Source organism: Watersipora subatra, chromosome 1, assembly GCF_963576615.1.
Source record: "Watersipora subatra chromosome 1, tzWatSuba1.1, whole genome shotgun sequence".
Lineage (NCBI taxonomy): Eukaryota > Metazoa > Bryozoa > Gymnolaemata > Cheilostomatida > Watersiporidae > Watersipora > Watersipora subatra.
In genome coordinates, this window is record NC_088708.1 from 36,047,815 (window position 1) to 36,067,873 (window position 20,059).

The 20,059-nt window shown below is 35.3% G+C and overlaps 1 protein-coding gene across 1 annotated transcript in view; it reads left to right on the plus strand.

Moving 5' to 3' along the window:
- Window positions 1–1,037: 1,037 nt before the first annotated feature.
- Window positions 1,038–20,059, plus strand: part of LOC137387077 (leucine-rich repeat-containing protein 45-like) — a 70,247-nt gene continuing 51,225 nt past the window's right edge. Inside the window, exons 1-4 of the mRNA XM_068073372.1 lie at window positions 1,038–1,106; window positions 4,071–4,135; window positions 11,542–11,634; window positions 12,542–12,696. Of these exons, the coding sequence (XP_067929473.1) occupies window positions 1,038–1,106; window positions 4,071–4,135; window positions 11,542–11,634; window positions 12,542–12,696 (382 nt within the window). The remainder of the gene's footprint in view (window positions 1,107–4,070; window positions 4,136–11,541; window positions 11,635–12,541; window positions 12,697–20,059) is intronic.

Below are 20,059 nucleotides of genomic sequence, written 5' to 3' on the forward strand. Positions count from 1 at the left end.
GTGTTGGAACTGACATACATTAGTGTGGTGATAATAACTTCTATTAGCTGAGTAAAATTTATTATAAATAGTCCAAATTAAACTAGATATTTTTCTTGTTATATCTAAGTCAGTACTTAATGATGCCTTACTCTTCTCTTACAATCATTTGAACTCATATTGCCTTCACGACAGATAGCCAACAGAGTTCCATTCTACTTTCTAACAATAACTTGACAGTTTACGAGATCTGTTCTGTAAAAAATGAATAAATCAATTTTTTGAAGTTGACTTTTCACTGCCGTGACATTGTACTGAGATAAAAGCCTCTGAATAGTGTAATTCAAGTGCATAACATCCTTTGAGTCCCAGTGTTTAGTTTTATGGTACTAGGAAGTATGACTGAGTCTAATACCTTGAGTGCAGACAGAGTCAGTGGTGTTGTACTATCATGTGTTATGTGCACTATTTAATTTATTGTGAACTCATGAAACTGTCGTACCATGCATATCTCGCTATAAACCTCCTAGAACTGCTGGTAAGTGTGTACCGAGACTTGAAACAGAACTATTTATACGTGCCATGTACCGTAGATGAATCAACAGCATAAAAATTTAGGAAAGAGCTACAGAATTAGGGCTATAGTCTTTAAGAATAAGAGCTTTGGTTTTGGTTATGTGTTGAATGATTAGCAGCAGTGCTTCGTTGCAACGAGACAGAGATTTACCTATTTTTATCTTATAGCTCTGGGCCTATTTTCTTCTGCTAACACACACTGCTTCCTGTGCTTGGTCTGTGATTATCAATCGTTAAGATCACGGTATCATGTTTTACAAAATGTACAATATTTTGAATTAAATCATTAACTTAATTTGAATTGGATGCCATGAAAATAATCATGTACAATGATTAGATTATCTCCAACTACCACCAATTCTGTAAGCAATTACAGTTTGATTGACGGAACAAATCTATTCAATGTGAAGGAGTGATTTATGAGTCAGCTAAGTTTATGTCAAGGCTAGAAATAACAGATGTAGAGATAAAACAAGGTAAAGATGAAAGAGGCTAGTGGGATTACTCATAGCAAGACACTCCACTATTTGCGGCTTCCATGCATACCACATGTAAGATGTTAGTTTAACAACTGACTATACAGTACCCATAACTGACTATACAGTACCCATAACTGACTATACAGTACCCATAGCTGACTATACAGTACCCATAACTGACTATACAGTACCCATAACTGACTATACAGTACCCATAACTGACTATACATGGCCCATAACTGACTATACAGTACCCATAACTGACTATGCAATGCAAACAACAGAAAAATACATGCAATTATTTATGTAAAAGGTATATATTTTTAATTTTATTTAGAGATAGGCACAATTTTGCTAAATCGTATTAAATAATCCAAGATATTATGAGAATGAATGATATATATAAAGTATTCTTATCACCAAGAAGTTCATTTTGAAACAGATCTTTCCGTCCGGATTTTTGTAAACAACTCTCATTGTCTACTGGTTCTACTTGATTTGGCCTTAACTGTATTTTATCGAACAATGTCGACAAAAGCGAATCAAACTCTTTTGAAAAAAATTAATATATGAAATAAAATAATAACATTGGCTTAAGCATTTGTGTTTTACTAAAAACACATTGACAAAATTTCAAGGTGACAAAGCTATATGACAATTAATATAATTCTATACAAAGTTTTTAAGCCATTAAAACAGTTGGTATCTCATCAGAACTTGTAACAAAAACTCGAAGTTGACTACACTGGCCAAATATAAGTGGCAAGACTAGAAGTTGACTACACCGGCCAATTATAAGTGACAAAACTAGAAGTTGACTACACTGGCCAAATATAAGTGGCAATAGTAGAAGTTGACTACACTGGCCAAATATAAGTGGCAAGACTAGAAGTTGACTACACCGGCCAATTATAAGTGACAAGACTAGAAGTTGACTACACTGGCCAAATATAAGTGGCAAGACTAGAAGTTGACTACACCGGCCAATTATAAGTGACAAAACTAGAAGTTGACTACACTGGCCAAATATAAGTGGCAATACTAGAAGTTGACTACACTGGCCAAATATAAGTGGCAAGACTAGAAGTTGACTACACTGGCCAAATATAAGTGGCAATACTAGAAGTTGACTACACCGGCCAATTATAAGTGACAAAACTAAAAGTTGACTACACTGGCCAAATATAAGTGGTAACGCAATTCACATTTTGAGTTGAAACTAAAGCTTGCATTTAAATATAAGTTTTTTTAGAACGTCATACTCACTTCATCAAAGTGTTCAATAAAAATACATTGAGAAGGATATTTTGAAGAAAAGTTTATTAGTTTTAGCCAATATATAGACAGACAGTACTAAAAATATATATATCATCTTTTGCTTCACCAACACTAAAACACATAACATTCATTACAAGCTATTCCAAAATTAAATGATGCATCATATTTAGATGTATAATTTATGAACCTATAATAATCTAAAATAAAAGCTTATATGAAAACGTTGTTTTTAGTTTTTTATTCACTTTAAAGTTCATTTACTTGCAGCTTCCAAAAATTACTTCTGTTCAAATCAGTGGTGAAGCCAAGCCCTTACAGTTTAAAAAAAAACGTGTTATATTCCAAATGTTTACAATAAACTCAAAATAGATCAGCACAATCACTTACATGAGAAGGATTTTTTGAAAGAGCATATATTAAAACTTAATTTATTTTATGAGCCCGACCTCATGCATTAGATGATAGTGCGCTAAAATATTATATACAAGAATAATATTCTTGTATATAATATTTTATGCTACATATGCTACATAAATTACATATGCTACATATTAAGTAGCATAATGTAATATGGGTTTCAAAGAATTCATCTAGGTTGCTGCTACATGCTTTTAATTAGGCAACAACTGTTTGTGATATGCTTTCTTGTTCAGGTTTAGTTTGGATAAAGATTAGGTTGTTACTTGTTAGTAGTTTAATAGCTATTAGCATTTTAATGTTGTATTCTATCCAAAGTTCACTCACAGGGAACTACAATAATAAGCAAAAAGAAAGTATTACAAATAGAAAGTATACAGTGTTAACTAACAAATGAGACTTAAAATGAGATGAAATAACACACATCTTATCAATAGTGCAATGATATACAGCCTCTACAGGCTGGGCTGTATATCATTGATCTTATTGACAACAACAATTAGGCCTACTTTTGATTGAACTATAATCACTCCAAAAGTTCATTGAAACATTTTATGAAACAAATACTACATTATGAACAAAATGACTTTTACAAGCGTTGTTGATGAAGCTTGTCACATGTATTTTGCAACTGATGCGGCCAAGTATGTGTCAAATTAATGCATATATAGAAGCCCAATGTATTATGCTTGGGTACAGTATATATTGAATGAATACAAGTAGACTGTTCTTGACAACACTGGGATATTAATTGAGGACACGTTTCACACAGGATGATCAAAACAACATGATGAAATAGGATGTGATACACCACAACTAATGACTATAGTTAACCCACCAATTGACCATAGCTAAACAATGTTAGCTGACATCATATTATGACAGTATGCAAACAGTTCCCTTTGACAAAATTTGTCTAGCCAAAACGAATTTGCAAACGCAAATGCCCTGCGATGCCTGACCAATAATAGACGGTTGTTAGCGACAACAAGGCGGTTGCTATCAAGTGCTCCGTATAGCACAGTATCGGAAAGGCACTACTAAACTCAAACCCAAAGGTTAAATTCCGACTTCAGATTACGCTATCGACTATCAAGTGTTGTCGAGTCCAACACGAAAGGCATACGTTGGCATTTTGTTTGAATGCATTTTAGAGAAGTCATTTTCGATGCAGGAGAATTTTCTGAGATAATTGGAATTAAAATAAGATTTTAACTCATGTTATAGTTAAATGTATATGTATATATATAAAGTATTTACGTTGTGCTTTTGCTCTAGCCAACTTACGATTAACAAATGACAAATCAACTGAGCGAAACGGTCTAGATGCTATTGTTATAGGTGGATGGGTTTATAGTCCGAACCTCGACTGGTTTGAAACTCGACGAGCTTGTATATCGACAACGGTTGGTCCAATCTCGACAGCAGTTTTACTATTTTACCATCTACTATTTTCATAGTAAATGAGCGATTTATATGTAAAAGATTTATTTGCGCAAAAATATCTTGTGATCCATTTGATGCAGCACTCCCCAGCTTATGTAGGCCTAACAATATTTTGCCCAACCTAAATATAGAACGAATGCTAAAACAAGTAACAATCATAAATATGGTTGACTTATGCTAGCAAAATGTTTTATTTGAAATCTAAACTGAGTAGCTTTGAGTGGGTAACTTGTGAGTAGCTTTGATTTTTATTTTTTGAAGCGAGGATAGAACTGCAAAAAGACATGTATTATTTGTTGAAGATTTAATTATTGTAAAACTGCATCAGCCTTTGTCGATGTTCGGACCAACCTTTGTCTAGATTCGGACCAACCTCTGTCGAAATTGAGACTTGTCTAGGTTCGGACTTGTCGATGTTGGAACTGTTTTCCGGTGAATGTGGAGAAATTAGGTTATGCGTAACTAATCCGAATCCACACACAACATCAGTGTTGAATTTGCTTTGTCATTCTGTTCTATTTTGACTATGTTTAGTTTGTGCACTTTTGCTTAACTTGTGGGAACTAATTTGATTATTACTGGTTGAGGTAGGCCTACTAATGAAGGTGTTAAGCTATTGTAAGCGATGCTGATATTTACTAGTGAAAGTTATTTCTTTATTCTATAAGTTCAACAATTAAATACACAACTAACAAAATTATAAAACAATATTAATGACAAAAGGTTAAAATAGCTAATTAAAGTTGAATACTTACTCGAACGGTCGTCAATGTTGGTTTGCTCAATCCCGCACGGCTGTGAGTCTTAATCGTCAAACGAGAGTCGTGACGTTCCATAGGTAGAGAGTTTTGGCAGTTGAGATAGTGGCGTAGAAGAGGCTCAGCTGATGAAAGAGAATGAGGCTTCATAGGTGGGGAGAGAGGCTTCATAGGTGGGAAGAGAGGCTTTATAGGTGGGAGAGAGAGAGGCTTCATAGGTGGGGAGAGAGAGGCTCCTCAGCAGGCAGAGGGGGAGCGTCTAAGCAGACCCTCGAGAAAGAGAAAGAGCGCACGCGTGCTCTGCAGGCTCTTGGGAAAGAAAGAGGCTGTCATTGGAGCTGTTATCTTTTATAGATGTCTGGCATGTGGGATGGCTAGCCTGTGGCAGTAGATTGAGTGTTAAGGTTCAATGCTTCATGTCAGGCGTGTGAAAATATTTTGTTGGCGTAAGTCTTCAGCTGGTGCACGTGATGTAGACATGTAGGGTGGAGCTCGCGACTTACTCCTGGTATCTAGCCTTTAGGTCATGTTTGACAGGAGTGGTAGATCTGTATATGTGTACTCATTTGGTTTGTCTCTAATGTATCTTTGGTGGTTTCCTGGTAATGGTGTTTGGTCGGTTTAATTGCTTCGACATCTCTTTAGCATGTTCTTTATCTGGTGTTGACGCAATTTTTATGATTTATTCCTCCAATTCTGAAGTTTCCAATTTGCTTTTGCCATCTTCTAATTATTGGATCTTTTGATGTTTTTGGGCATCTTGCTGCTTGTATGCATGATATGCTTATCCTGTGGTCTGGCTGCATTCCCTGTTGGTATGTTAATTTTGCAATATTTCCATACAACACTATTTTGTAGCCCTCATACATGTACATACTACAAGAAACCAGTGAAAATTGAACTCGACTAAATTGTAGGCTTTCACCGGGTGACTTTTTGAAAAGATAAAATTTATAAACATGTTATAACTTGAAGTTTTTGATTATTACCGTCACATTATGAGCTATATATATTGTAACTCGAGCTTCCTTTAGGCAAAGTGTATGATTGTGTCGATGTATTTTGAACTACTAATTTGTATTTAGTTTAGTATCTCATAACATCGAAGTCTATTAACTAACAGTGACAAATCTAAAAACACAAAAGGACAAATGTGTGTGTTGAATGTGAGCAGAATAATAGAATAATACAAACCAACGCAATTGAAATACTACGTCTAAACAATATGAGAAATACAACATGCGAACGATATGGAGTATTGTGGGAATGACGGGTGGTTTGAATTTTGGGATGAATTTTGACTATGATGAGATTATCATGAAATTCATATTACATCAAAGGACAATGTAAAAATCCTTAACGTTTTGCTGCTTTGAAAGAATTGAGTTTGCTTGAAGGCTTTTTAATGTGGTTGGTTGTGCAGTGTCAAAGTTATATTCCTGGACAGTTTTGCAAATGTTACCTAGAAATCTATGATTGCTTCACTTGTACTAAAATTTGTATAGCCTAATTGTGGATGCATGCTGGTTTTGTAACATATTAAATTTTGTTGTTTGAATGGCAAAACTTCTAATGGCTATTTCTACTTTCTAATGTTGGAGCAACAAACCTCTAATATAAAATTCAGTGCCTAACACACATACTCAATTGTGGAATGGGGCACACAGGTGTACCTAAAAAGTTGTCTCCTCAATATTGTCTTGCATGCCATAGCACCGAGTATTTTAGCCAAAGGTATTTAACAAAATAGATATGTCTCACACTTAATTAGTCAGATGTGCACAGCCTTTCGTATCTATTCGAGAAATCGTTACAGTTTTGGAAATATTTTATTACCTCTATACCTAACCTTAGTACTGCGAATGAGCTGAACTTCTTTAGGATGCTTTAGGTTATTAGCAAAGCAATTAGGAGGCCTCCACAACATTCACTTAATTTTCTGGAGAGGATGATTTTTGACTCCATCTCAGCTATAGATGAGATTAACAATTTGGTCATCCAGCGTGCTTGCAGTCTGTAAAATAAATAACAAGTCAAATTCTTTGCAACCGCTCGTTACAGATAATTGCTTGTTGCGTTTTTTGTGTGTTGAGGGCTGTATAGTCCAATTTTCAGCTTGCATTTTCTATGTAAGGTAGCATTTGAAATCGCCGCTTTCGTCTGTACTTGAAGTCCATTGCTGAATGGTCAAACTATTTGCGCCCTATTAAACTTTAGTGCTTTATTTAGCTCTATCTTTTATAAAGCACTCCTAAGTTTCATGATCGAAGAAGCATGTTTTCAGATCACCTCAGATAGAGCTTGATGTTATTTATGAAACATTTACTCTGGCTTCCTTGCTTTTGTTTACCTTTTTGAGTTCTCCATAGAAACTGTGTTGCGAATCTATGAGCTTTCCATATGGATAACATGACCTGTCCATCTCAGCTTGTTATTGAGATACAGTGCCTCTACACCTAAAATTCTACACTTGATGTAGATGCTGCTCGGGTGTTGTTCATAGCAGTGTATGTGCATGGTTTTTATGGCATCTTTGATGGTACTTCTTTAGGGGATTGAGGTGATTTCTGTATTTTACTTAGGTTTCTGAACCATGAATGAAGGCTGTTAGCATAATAGCTCAGTTTACCACTTAGTACTTAGTTTAGTACTAAGGCTTAGTACTTATTTTCATGTTTCTATTTTCATCAGCACTAGTCGTAAGGCATCCAAGTACTGGCTAATTGTAGTTGATTTTCTACTTCAATGTCAATTTGGCCTTTGATGGTAGAGTAATTTCAAAATAGTTGAAACTGCCAACATTCACTAGGAGTTTTTCATTCAACTTCAACTTTGTTGAATCTCATTCTTCTCTTTTTCAGGTTTGGTTGGTAGTGAACCTTGCTTTTCTTACTGTTCATCTTGAGACAAAACCTGAATAATTTTGTTCAAATGGCTTCATCGTCTTCAATAGGTATTTTTTTGTGTAAGGTATAATTGGCATTATAATTGAATTGTCATCTGTATATTGTCGTTCCTGCACAGTGAGTGATGATGCAGGGCCGTTGTCTTGAGGCGATGAAGGTTTGAAAGTCTCTATCTAGTCCATAGTTCACCTTGATCCTAGTTGCTGTTTGTCTCTAAAATATGTGCAGGAATGCCGAAAGAAACACTGAAAATAGTGTAAGGGCTATCATACATCCTTGCTTGACCTTATGAGCGACCTTTAATCGCTTGCTTGCTTCTCCATCAACCAGAACTGATGCATTCATACCACCGCGTAGCAGTTGGACAACAAAGATAAATTTTGGGGGTCAGCCAGCTTTGGGAAGAATCTTCTAAAGTATGTTTTATTTAACTGTGGCAATGGCCTTTATTCAGTTGATGAAGGCAGTTTATATATTTTAGTATGATTCCATACATTTCTCCTGAATTTGGATGCAATAATCATTCAGCTATGCTATATGCTGCCCAAAAGTAGTGTTGAGTTTCTGGAAGGAACTTATGCACCTGAGGACAATTGATGTAACAGCTTTCTAGTCAGGACTTTTCCAGTGATTGATAAGAGATAGATACATATCTTTGAAATCTCTACATGTCGACTCGTTTCCTTCTTTTAAATGATGGCGAAGCATCACTAAGATCTGAGGAGAGAGTTTTTATTTTTAAATGTGAAACAGTCTGTGAAGTTTATTTATCGCTTCGTTCTGTTTTATCGCTTCTGCAGTGATTTTGTCAGAGTTCTGCTCTGATTTCTCTCATGCATCATTTCTTTTTTATTAAAAAGCTCTCTCCATTTCCAGAAAGTTCGATTCTAAACTATGGTAAGTTTTTCGTAAGTCACAGAGAACATTAAGGTCATTGTTAGACTGTTAGTTGAATAGGCTTGCCATAATTATTTGAGTAAAACCCGCACTTGTGTATAACATTTATCTTAAATTTTTTAATGGAAATTAATACACTTTTTTTTTACTTTATCTCATTTGTTTTTGTCTATACTCAGATTGTACATCATTAGAATGAGAGACTGTATTTTGGTTAATACTAAAATGTTTATAACGAATACATTATTATTAGGGACAATGAACAGTTGTGCACATCTCTGCGTTCTCATAAATGTTGTGAAAATAAAACAATTTTGAATGAAAAATAATTTCTTGAATATAGCGATCAGTGATGCTTTTTTTTTACTTATTGATGAAGTGTTTACGGTTTTGAGAGCTTATAACTCACAGCCTTTAGCAACAATTTTAGGCAGCTATAGTGTTGTCAGAAAATCTATCTGCTTTGCTCTCAACTGATGAAGTTGCAAAGCAGTCATTTGGCCGCTTCGCTATTTGTGAAATGTCACTTTTGAGGCATTTGTTTGGCTATAACGACTTTGATTAGGCAACGTTTCAAACATTCTATACAAAAATCATTAGTTAATGTCTAGGTGAGCAGCCTTCAGTATATCCAGGCAACAGTTGCGCTGCTGTTCTTAGCTTTCGAAATATTATTTCTCGTCTATAATTTTTCTTATCATTCTGCTACTTAGCAAACACCCTTTGCTGCTTTCCTGTGCTTTCACTATCATTCTCATCAAACCGATCTTCATATGTTTGTAATGTCAAGACCGTCTTCTGAGCAATTAGTGAAGTACATCTGACCATTTTTTGTCTACTCCATTCTTTCTGATGACATATTTCTAAGTATAAACATATGAATTGAAGTCAACAATCAGTGTCAGGTCAAAAAAATATTTTAGGTGTAAAATATAGGGTGTAAAACTTTGCGATAAACCTTTTTTGTTTTACACCTTCACTTTGTTGCACTGAAGGTGCAACAAAGTGAAGGTACAAAAATTGCACTGATGGTGCAACACTGAATACTGAAAGTGCAACACCTTCAGTATTGCACAGTGTGCACTTTACCTGCACCAATGCCTTCAGTGCTGGTGCAGATGCTGAGATAACAGTGGTTTTTCAATTTTTATCCCAATTCAGCTTTCAAATCATAAACATCTCATTAATTTCGAATCGTAAGTGTTCCATGCTTTCAACTATCCTTTTCTTGATGTCAAAGCCAACTCTGTGCAGTCTGTGATCATAAACACCCAGTCCTTAGAAAAAAGTACACTTTCTGCCAGTTTTTGTTAGTTGCCCCTCCTCTGAGAGCCTTGTCTTCTGCAGAGCAGTAATGTCAATGCTGTGGACTTTCTGTACTTGGGCAACATATTCAGTGTGTTCGATCAGTGTAGTTATTGTTGATGGGTGCTCCTATTTTCTATGTAGTTACTTTCAGCAGTACATTCCAGACAGATCAGTTGCAGAATGGATTGATTTTAAAGTACTTCTTCTAGACTCCAGAGCCTTCCTTAGCTTCAGAAGAGCAAAATGAGTCCTAAATAGGTCTGCTAAATGATGAATACTACTATCGAATTATCCCTCTTTTCCAACGCACAAAAACAAAGCGACTGATAGGTTTCCTTCATCTACATGTACACGCTATAACTACAGGTTATAACTAGAAAATCAGGCATTCTCAACCATGTTTTGCTCGCCAATTTCTGCCAGGTTTGGTTAGAGGTGCAAGCCAATGCTGTGTGTGGATTTAGCAAGGGAAACAGATGCACATCTGGATACAAAAAATTTGGCCTCCCTTCTGGTATTTCACCAGTTAGGAGAAATTGGATTTATAAATGATGAAGTTGGCTGTAGTGAATAGCCGTTGGTCCTATTTAGACTCATTTGCCCTTTTACAGGTCTCGTTTTTGATCTTGATCACATGCCCTCCTCATCACACCAAGGTTGAACCTTGAGGGCAGGATTCTCCGGTTAGCTGCTGGCAGCTCAACCTTTAAAACAGGTTGTACCAGCTTTCATGGTAAACTAGTGGCAGGTCGACCACCTAACTTAGCTAATAGATATCTACCAGTCTGAACAATTCTATAGACAGGAACAATCATTCTTGATTTTTGATTTTTTGATAGGCCGCCTAGATAAAGTGGACGATACATTAAAGCACATAAATTACATAATTTTTTATATATTTCAATACATCAGAGTCTTGGCTTTCGAATTGGCAAATTTATTTACTCGTAAATGTTGATATTTCAAAGGTAACATAAACAGTGTTTTATATTTTTTCAAAAGCTGCATTCATTTGTGAAGAATGAAAGTCTAGAGATCAGTTTTTATTGGCATGCGAATATGTAAACATCTGTGGTTCTGCTTAATTCACTAATAGAATATGGGAAGCTAATTTCCAGATTTGAATCATTGATTTTAATATATATGTTTACATACTACAAAATCTTGATGCCTGTTGTTACACCAATTTTGTTTTCTTCAAATTATATGTGTAGCATATTTGATAACTGACTTGAATTGATATGAGCTTGAATTTCAAGAATCTCGTTAAAAAATGGTTAAAACTGGTCCGATTTCAGTTCACTTTTGAGGCTTCCACTCATGAGAGTTATTTTGAACCGATTTATGCTCAGGATCATTTAACAGATGTAAATAGAGTTTAGCGATGATTAGCCTTTTACCTACACTAATCACAACACGCTATAAAATAAATCACATGTAAATTCAGAGCAATACTTTGATGCCTCAACAAATAATGTTGTACTCTTTTTCTTTTAGCTTGATGGCTGCAGAGTTCTACCAAGAATACATTGCTTTGTGCAAGGAGAGAAACATTGAGCCTCACGACGGCTTACTCAAATCTTTGAAAAGGTTGGTTTGTGCAGCCAGTTGCTGATAGCTTGTTAGCTCAGAAATACATCAGCACTAATTACCATTTATAGCTATGTCTAATTTAACATAACGTATACAACCTAACTGTTTAACACTAACATAACATATACAACATACATGTATAACATTGACATAACATATACAACATACATGTATAACACTGACATAACATATACAACATAACTGTATAACACTGATATAACATATACAACATAACTGTATAACACTGACAACATATACAACATGACTGTTTAACACTGATATAGCCTATACAACGCAACTGTATAACACTAATATAACATATACAACATACATGTATAACACTGAAATAACATATACAACATAACTGTATAACACTGACATAACATATACAACATAACTGTATAACACTGATATAACATATACAACATAACTGTATAACACTGACAACATATACAACATGACTGTTTAACACTGATATAGCATATACAACGCAACTGTATAATACTAATATGACATATACAACATGACTGTATAACACTGACATAACATATACAACATAACTGTATAACACTGATATAGCATATACAACGCAACTGTATAACACTAATATAACATATACAACATAAATGTTAATACTTTGTGAATGCCTATAAGGTTTACTTTACCTGTTTTGCTGTGTTAGCATGCGTTAGCATGATTAACCAATATAATCATGCTTTAGCATGATTCTATTGGTTACGTGTCATATCTTCCATCAATAGACATTCTGAATATATATTTTACACCTGCCTTCTCAACTATGTCCTCAGATGAGATGTTTATCGTTGTATCTGTAGCAATTAATGTTACAGTCAAATGCGTCTCAATATAGGATAGCATATTAAGTTTAATTTATGTATTTTAGGCCATGCGTGGCAGTTGGAGTGAACGGGCATGCAACACTCAACCTACGTACTACAGGTTTGGATGAACAGACATGTGGACTACTGGGAAAATTACTCAGCGTCGATCGACTTTTTGAGCAGATTGATTTAGGTGACTGCGCACTTTCAGATGGAGGTAAGTATCTTTATGCACTTATAATATATATATATATATGAAAAAATGATTTCTTCACCCCGGTTAACCCATATGGCTGGTAAGTTCTGCTCTAACTCGGGTCTCTTACCAGAGACCTGGGTGTTATTGCGCCCAGTGCCCCAATAACTACTGGGCTTACCGTTGTTCTTACATCCCAGCATTTTTTAATCTCTTCTCCAAGAGGGAGATATTTCTCTACCTTTTCTTTTTCTTTGCTGGCTATATTGTAGTCATTGGGTACTGCTATATCTATTATAGTAGCCCTCTTATTCTCCTTGTTATATACATGTATGTATACACATATTTTTTTATCTATAAGTATATATACACTATATAGCTTTTTGTTAAAACTTTGATCTATATACAGTCAAACATGGATAACTCGCCCACGGATAGCTCGAACACATGGTTAACTCGAACGGTTTCTTCAGTCTGTTCCCATGTAATGATAAATTGCTATAGATAACTCGAACTCAACTCTGTTAACTCGAACTGTTTTTTTCCCAATGGCTACCGAAACGGTTGTTATCGCTTTAGAAAATCACTTTATTCCAAGCCATAGAGGTAAACCTCAACTTTTCGTAATTCATGAGCGTCGTTATTACCACCATCGGCAAAATATTTTTGTCAACGACTTTTCTACAGGTTTTGTGAAATTTGATTTATACCAAACATCCGCTTAGCGATCGCTCTTCGGAAGCAAGATAAAGTGAGGTAATCTTTGCATGAACTTCAAGAAAAATTGGCAAAATTGATCGTGGGTAAAACGATCAAAAGAAAAAGATGTCTTTTCTTTTGAGCATTTCAACAACGATCAAGTTTTGCCAATGTCAATCTAAAATACGTCCTGGCAATAAAATCACCTCAAACAACTAACCAATCTCAAGTGATAGAAAAATCTCTATACTTTTTGACAGGCCTGTATTCCCTGGTTGCAAGTTGGGGCTGCAAATGTTAGGTGACTAGTTATGATCACCTGGGGTTTGGGGGCGGTGTAAGCCCCCAAATGGCGCTGCCCCCAACGGGGTTCGGGGCGGCGCCCCGGAGCTCTGGACCTTTTAAAGGTTGACTTGCAACAAAATTCACATTACAGTTATTTGGTATCAAAAGATTCACCATGTCTTACTCTGTTGTGTTGTAAGTGCTAAATATGTGGAAATGTGATTACAAGCTCTTAAAAGCTCAAAAACGAAGAGCTGCCGTAGATTGGAATCTCTTTATTTCGATGACGTAGCCATGAAATTTGGTTATTATCTTGTCACGTATGTTCTCACGTGAATTGAAAGGCCAATAAAAAGCTCAATATAAAACTTATCGTAGCACTAGTTTATGACAAACACTTTGGGTTTTACCGAAGACCCCGTATCAAATATAGATGCTCGCTACTTTACAGTTTTGTTTCGGCCTAGTCTAATCAGCAAGTCGTAATCTGATCATGTGACCCAATACTTCGCAAATAATTTTTGCAGCACTTTTCGATTATCACAGGTGACCAACGGGCTCGTCCTGATTATCAGACAATAATATGAACTCCTTCGAGGTAAGGTTAAAAAATTAAATGAATTTTTATGGTAAGTTATAAGATATCACTGCTAAAAGTGACAGCATTACAATGACGATAAAACAGACGCGTAAGAACAATAGACATGGTTTTATTGAATGCATGAAGTATATTTGTGAAAATATTTCGACGAATAAGGTTGCAAGAAAGTGTAAACAGAAACCATCTACCACAACTACGTCACATTTGAGCCGTTTTGGAAAGAGAATCCAAACTACGGCTGTCTCGTGTGGCTGCGATTAACTGTTCGTTTTTGAGCTTTTAAGAGCTTGTAATCCCATTTCCACATATTTTGCACCTACAACACAACAGAGTAAGACATGGTGAATCTTTTGATACCAAATAACTGTAATGTGAATTTTGTTGCAAGTCAACCTTTAAGCATCAACAACCCTCAAGGTGTGCCTAAATGCAATCAATTATAAGCATCAAAATCTACATAAATATATTCTTTATGGTTCATAGTAGGCAAAACTTGTTCTTAATTCAACGAAAAATATAAAACTCGTGACACTAGAGATTCCTGTAAAGGTCATTGACAGAACAAGAGCTATTACTTCTTTATTGCAATAGCTCTAGTTCTGTCAATGTGTCCATGACAGAAATCTTTCACAACTGATTCTGTATCTGTTTCAACATCTTTCTATATGTGTAATATTAGAAGATTATTTAGCGGATCCTACTCCATAGTACTCCTCGTCGATGTATTGATTCGCTTCAATACAGAAAAGGATCTCTCACTCATTGCATTAGTGGCAGGGAAAACCATTACTAGATTAGTGAGCCTGAAAATTAGTGAAAATGCAAGTTTGGGGGGGTCTTCTTTTCACTCCCACTATAAGCAATAAAGTTCAGTTTGCAAGTCTTGACAAAGACTCACTCACTCATTTGGCGAGATCACCACGGAGACAATATAGAACACTAGTAGCTAATAGATTAGTGATTGGAATTTCCAACCGTTCTTGGAATTTCCAACTTGGAAATTCCAAGTGGATGAGCTTAGATCGCAATTCTTAGTACGTAGCCGCCGAAAATTACTAAAAAGTTGGGGCGGCTCAGCTGCCCAGCCGACCCAGGGAATACGGGCCTGCTTTTTGATAAAAACGTTTTAAACTTTACATTAGAAGCATTTAATTTGAAACAAGCCATTTGTGCTTTTGATTTATATTATAGTTTGATTTATATTATAGTACATGTATTTACTAATAAATAAGTAAATACATGGACTTGTGACAGTGCTCTGATAACTTGAACGCTCTGATAATTTGAACACTTTCGCTCGGTCCCGTGAAGTTCGAGTTATCCATGTTTGACTGTATATGTATATATTTGCATGGGCATTGCAAGGGTATTAAAAATCAGCTTACAAACAGTGACAGGTAATGTAGTTGCCTGTGACTTGCCATTAGCCTGGCACATTGCCAATGGCTAATTTAAGTAAGCTAGTCCTTGGAGTACTTACTAATAAGAACCGTGAGAGCAATCATAAATTCATGTTGCGCTATGCAGAATGGTACACATATTCTCACCCACATAGCGACATATATCGCCCAATGAATCCATCAATTTGGTAAGATATTTGCCTGGCAAACAGGAGGTTTCGAGATCAAATCCAGCAGGATGCGAGCTTTTAATTCCAAGATTTTATTAGCTATAGTTGGAAAAACCGAGGTACACACACAAACTTTGAGATTTATATATATACTGTATATAGATGCACGAAATATAAATATTGTATAATGTACGTTATATATAATACATATATATAATTTGGGTGTATAGGTATATAATATAGGTGTACAATTACATTATACACGCATATACAATATGTATTTATATATCATTTCAAAAAAATTAAGTGATAATGAGAACTCTAAATACTACGAGTTGAGTATATTAATTGTAACGATTTCTGACTAAAGTTTTCTTGCGGCTGCTACAAAATTGTTTCACACGTGGCGCTCGACAGGCTGTGACTCAAATCAATACTCGTCCCAGTGTCATATTAGTTGGAGAAATCAAGGTACACACACAAACTGTGAGAGTTATACGTATAGATGCATAAAACCTATGGATATATATTACCGTAAAACCTCTAATTGAACACCACTTCTATTTGAACGCCACCTTTATGTGGCCGCCACTTTGACTATCTTTGGTCTTTATGAACCCATAATATCAAGGGATCAGTAGAAAAGTGTTTACAAAATCGTACCAATCGTTACCAATGAATCGTTTACATTAATAACAATCGATTTTCTCGTTGTCCAACTTCAAAGCTTTTCGCTTTTTTTCGTTAAAACTTGGAAAGCAACACTATAGAAATAATTATTAAACTACTATTAGCCTGTCTCAGGCTAATAGTACATTGTAGTTCCTTGTTTAACGCGGTCTTAATACTTCCAAGAACATGCATATAAAAAACGGTTTGCAAGTTTTTGGTTAGAAGTTATGTTTAGCGAGCAAACTTTTACTCCTTGCATTTGTGCTAAGTGCAGCGCTTGAAGGGTTTGCTCTGCAAAAAAATTGTTTGGACACTAATATTGACTAGTTCAGCTGTGCAGAAGAAGAGTTGAGGCCAGAAGATATTGTCGAAGGTATTTTTGTTTCTGCATGTAATATAAGTATGGTTCGTTTGTGTCACTTGTTCAGGAATATGTATTTGTATCATTTGATAGATTATTATTATATAACTTATAAATATACAGTAGATTTATAGCATATTATTTGATAGCATTCTTGCGGTAATCTGATCTTACAATGGATCAATGTTCGTAACTCTTCTATTGCAAATAGAAAGCTAGTTTTGGCTGCAAACTGTAGCAAACATATCAATGAGTGCAATGAGCTTTCATGCAACATTGTTAAATATAGATACAAAATAAAAATATGTCTTCAAATTTAGAATGAAACAAAAATTGAAAGTGCCAACAAATTGCAAACAAGGACACAGGCTATAATATCTTCGCAGGTCAATTTCAAGCAATAGATATAAATTGGTAGAGATATTTTTCGGTTTCTTAATGCTTATTTATTAAGAGATCTTTGACAAGTTAGAGGTAAGTCAGCAGATTTATTACATCCAAAAGGTTTAATATCGCTCCACCGGAAAAAGAGCAAAACATGGGCAACACTCGCGCCATTTGTAATAGGGCTAAATTTATTTTTCGAAAACTCTGACGAGGCATTTGAAAAATACAACGCCAGCCTCTATTTGAATGCCACCTCCATTTCACAGCCACTATAAGGGAAGGGTTGGAAAATAAAGTGCCATGGCATTCAAAAAGATGTTTTATGGTATATATATACAGTGAAACTCGGATAACTCAAACTTCACGGGACCGAGCAAAAGTGTTCGAATTATCAGCGCGTTCAAGTTATCAGAGCACTGTCACAAGTTCATGTATTTACTTATTTATTAGTAGATACATGTACATATACAAACTATAATATAAATCAGAAGCACAAATGGCTTGTTTCAAATTAAATGCTTCTAATGTAAAGTTTAAAACGTTTTTATTAAAAAGTATAGAGATTTTTCTATCACTTGAGATTGGTTTGTTGTTTGAGGTGATGTTATTGCCAGGACGTTTTTAGATTGACATTGGCAAAACTTGATCGTTGCTGAAATGCTCAAAAGAAAAGACATCTTTTTTTTTTGAGCGTTTTACCCACGATCAATTTTGCCGATTTTTCTTGAAGTTTATGCAAAGATTACCTTACTTTACCTGGGATTCGTTAAGAGCAACACTCCGAGGCAGTTAAATTAAAAGTTTTACAAGGTTTTACGGTACATTGTATATCACTCACGCTTTTTGAATGGATACTTGTTGAATGTACACATGTATTCTGTGTTTAGGTCAAACAATGAATAGTTTTTTTTAGCTAAGACAACGTATACGTTTAATTACAACAATTTTTAAGACGTTTTAAACATTCAACATTCCGACGTTGATTCAACACGGAATCAACATCGGAAAACTGTTCATCACGGGCTAGCCGGGTCACACACTCAAGGATTTTCGCCACGCAAATACAAAACAAAAACAACATGCTGTTTTTGTTTTGTATGTGCGTGGCGAAAATCCTTGCGCGCGTGACCCGGCTAGCCCGTGCTATTCATCGTATAGCAGTATAAATCAAATTTCACCAAACCTTTAGAAAAGTCGTTGACAAGAATATTTTGCCGATGGAGGTAATAACGACGCTTATGAATTACGAAAAGTTGAGGTTTACCTCTATGGCTTGGAATAAAGTGATTTTCTAAAGCGATAACAACCGTTTCGGTAGCCGTTGGGCAAAAAACAGTTCGAATTAACAGTGTTGAGTTCGAGTTATATAGAGCCATTTATCATTTCGTGGGAACGGACCAAGCAAATCCATTCGAGTTAACCATGTGTTCGCTATATCCGAGGGCGAGTTATCCATGTTTCACTGTATATTGTACGTTATATATGGTACATATATATAATTTGTGTGTATATATAATATAGGTGTACATATACATTATACACACATATATACAGTCAAACATGGATAACTCGTCCACGGATAGCTCGAACACATGGTTAATTCGAACATTTCCTTTGGTCCGTTCCCACGTAATGATAAATTGCTATAGATAACTCGAACTCAACACTGTTAATTCGAACTGTTTTTTTGCCCAACAGCTACCGAAACGGTTGTTTTCGCTTTAGAAAATCACTTTATTCAAAGCCATAGAGGTAAACTTCATCTTTTCGTAATTCATAAGCGTCGTTATTACCACCATCGGCAAAATATTTTTGTCAACGACTTTTCTAAAAGTTTGGTGAAATTTGATTTATACTGCGATACGATGAATAGCACGGGTTAGCCGGGTCACGCGCGCAAGAATTTTCGCCACGCATATACAAAACAAAAATCGCATGTTGTTTTGTATGTGCGTGGCGAAAATCCTTGAGTGCGTGACTCGGCTAGCCCGTGATGAATAGTTTTCCGACGTTGATTCCGTGTTGAGTCAACGTCGGAATGTTGAATGTTTAAAACGTCTTAAAAAGTGTTGTAATTAAACGTATACGTTGTCTTAGCTACAAAAAACTATTCATCGTTTGACCTAAACACAGAATACGTGTGTACATTCAATAAGTATCTATTAAAAAAGCGTGAGTGATATAGAATGTACCGTAAAACCTCGTAAAACTTCTAATTCAACTGCCTCGGAGTGTTGCTCTTAACGAATCCCAGGTAAAGTAAGGTAATCTGCATAAACTTCAAGAAAAAACGGCAAAATTGATCGTGGGTAAAACCCCAAAAGAAAAAAATGTCTTTTCTTTTGAGCATTTCAACAACGATCAAGTTTTGCCAATGTCAATCTGAAAAACGTCCTGGCAATAACATCACCTCAAACAACAAACCAATCTCAAGTGATAGAAAAATCTCTATACTTTTTCATGAAAACGTTTTAAACTTTACATTAGAAGCATTTAATTTGAAACAAGCCATTTGTGCTTTTGATTTATATTATAGTTTGTATATGTACATGTATCTACTAATAAATAAGTAAATATATGGACTTGTGACAGTGCTCTGATAACTTGAATGCTCTGATAATTCGAACACTTTTGCTCGGTCCCTTGAAGTTCGAGTTATCCATGTTTGACTGTATATATATTTATATATCATTTCGAAGAAATTAAGTTAAGCGCTATAAACTCTGCGAGTTGCATTTATTAAATATAGACAATTTTTATCTAAAAATTTTTCGTGCTTGCTACGTGGTTTTGGACGTGGTGCTTGTCA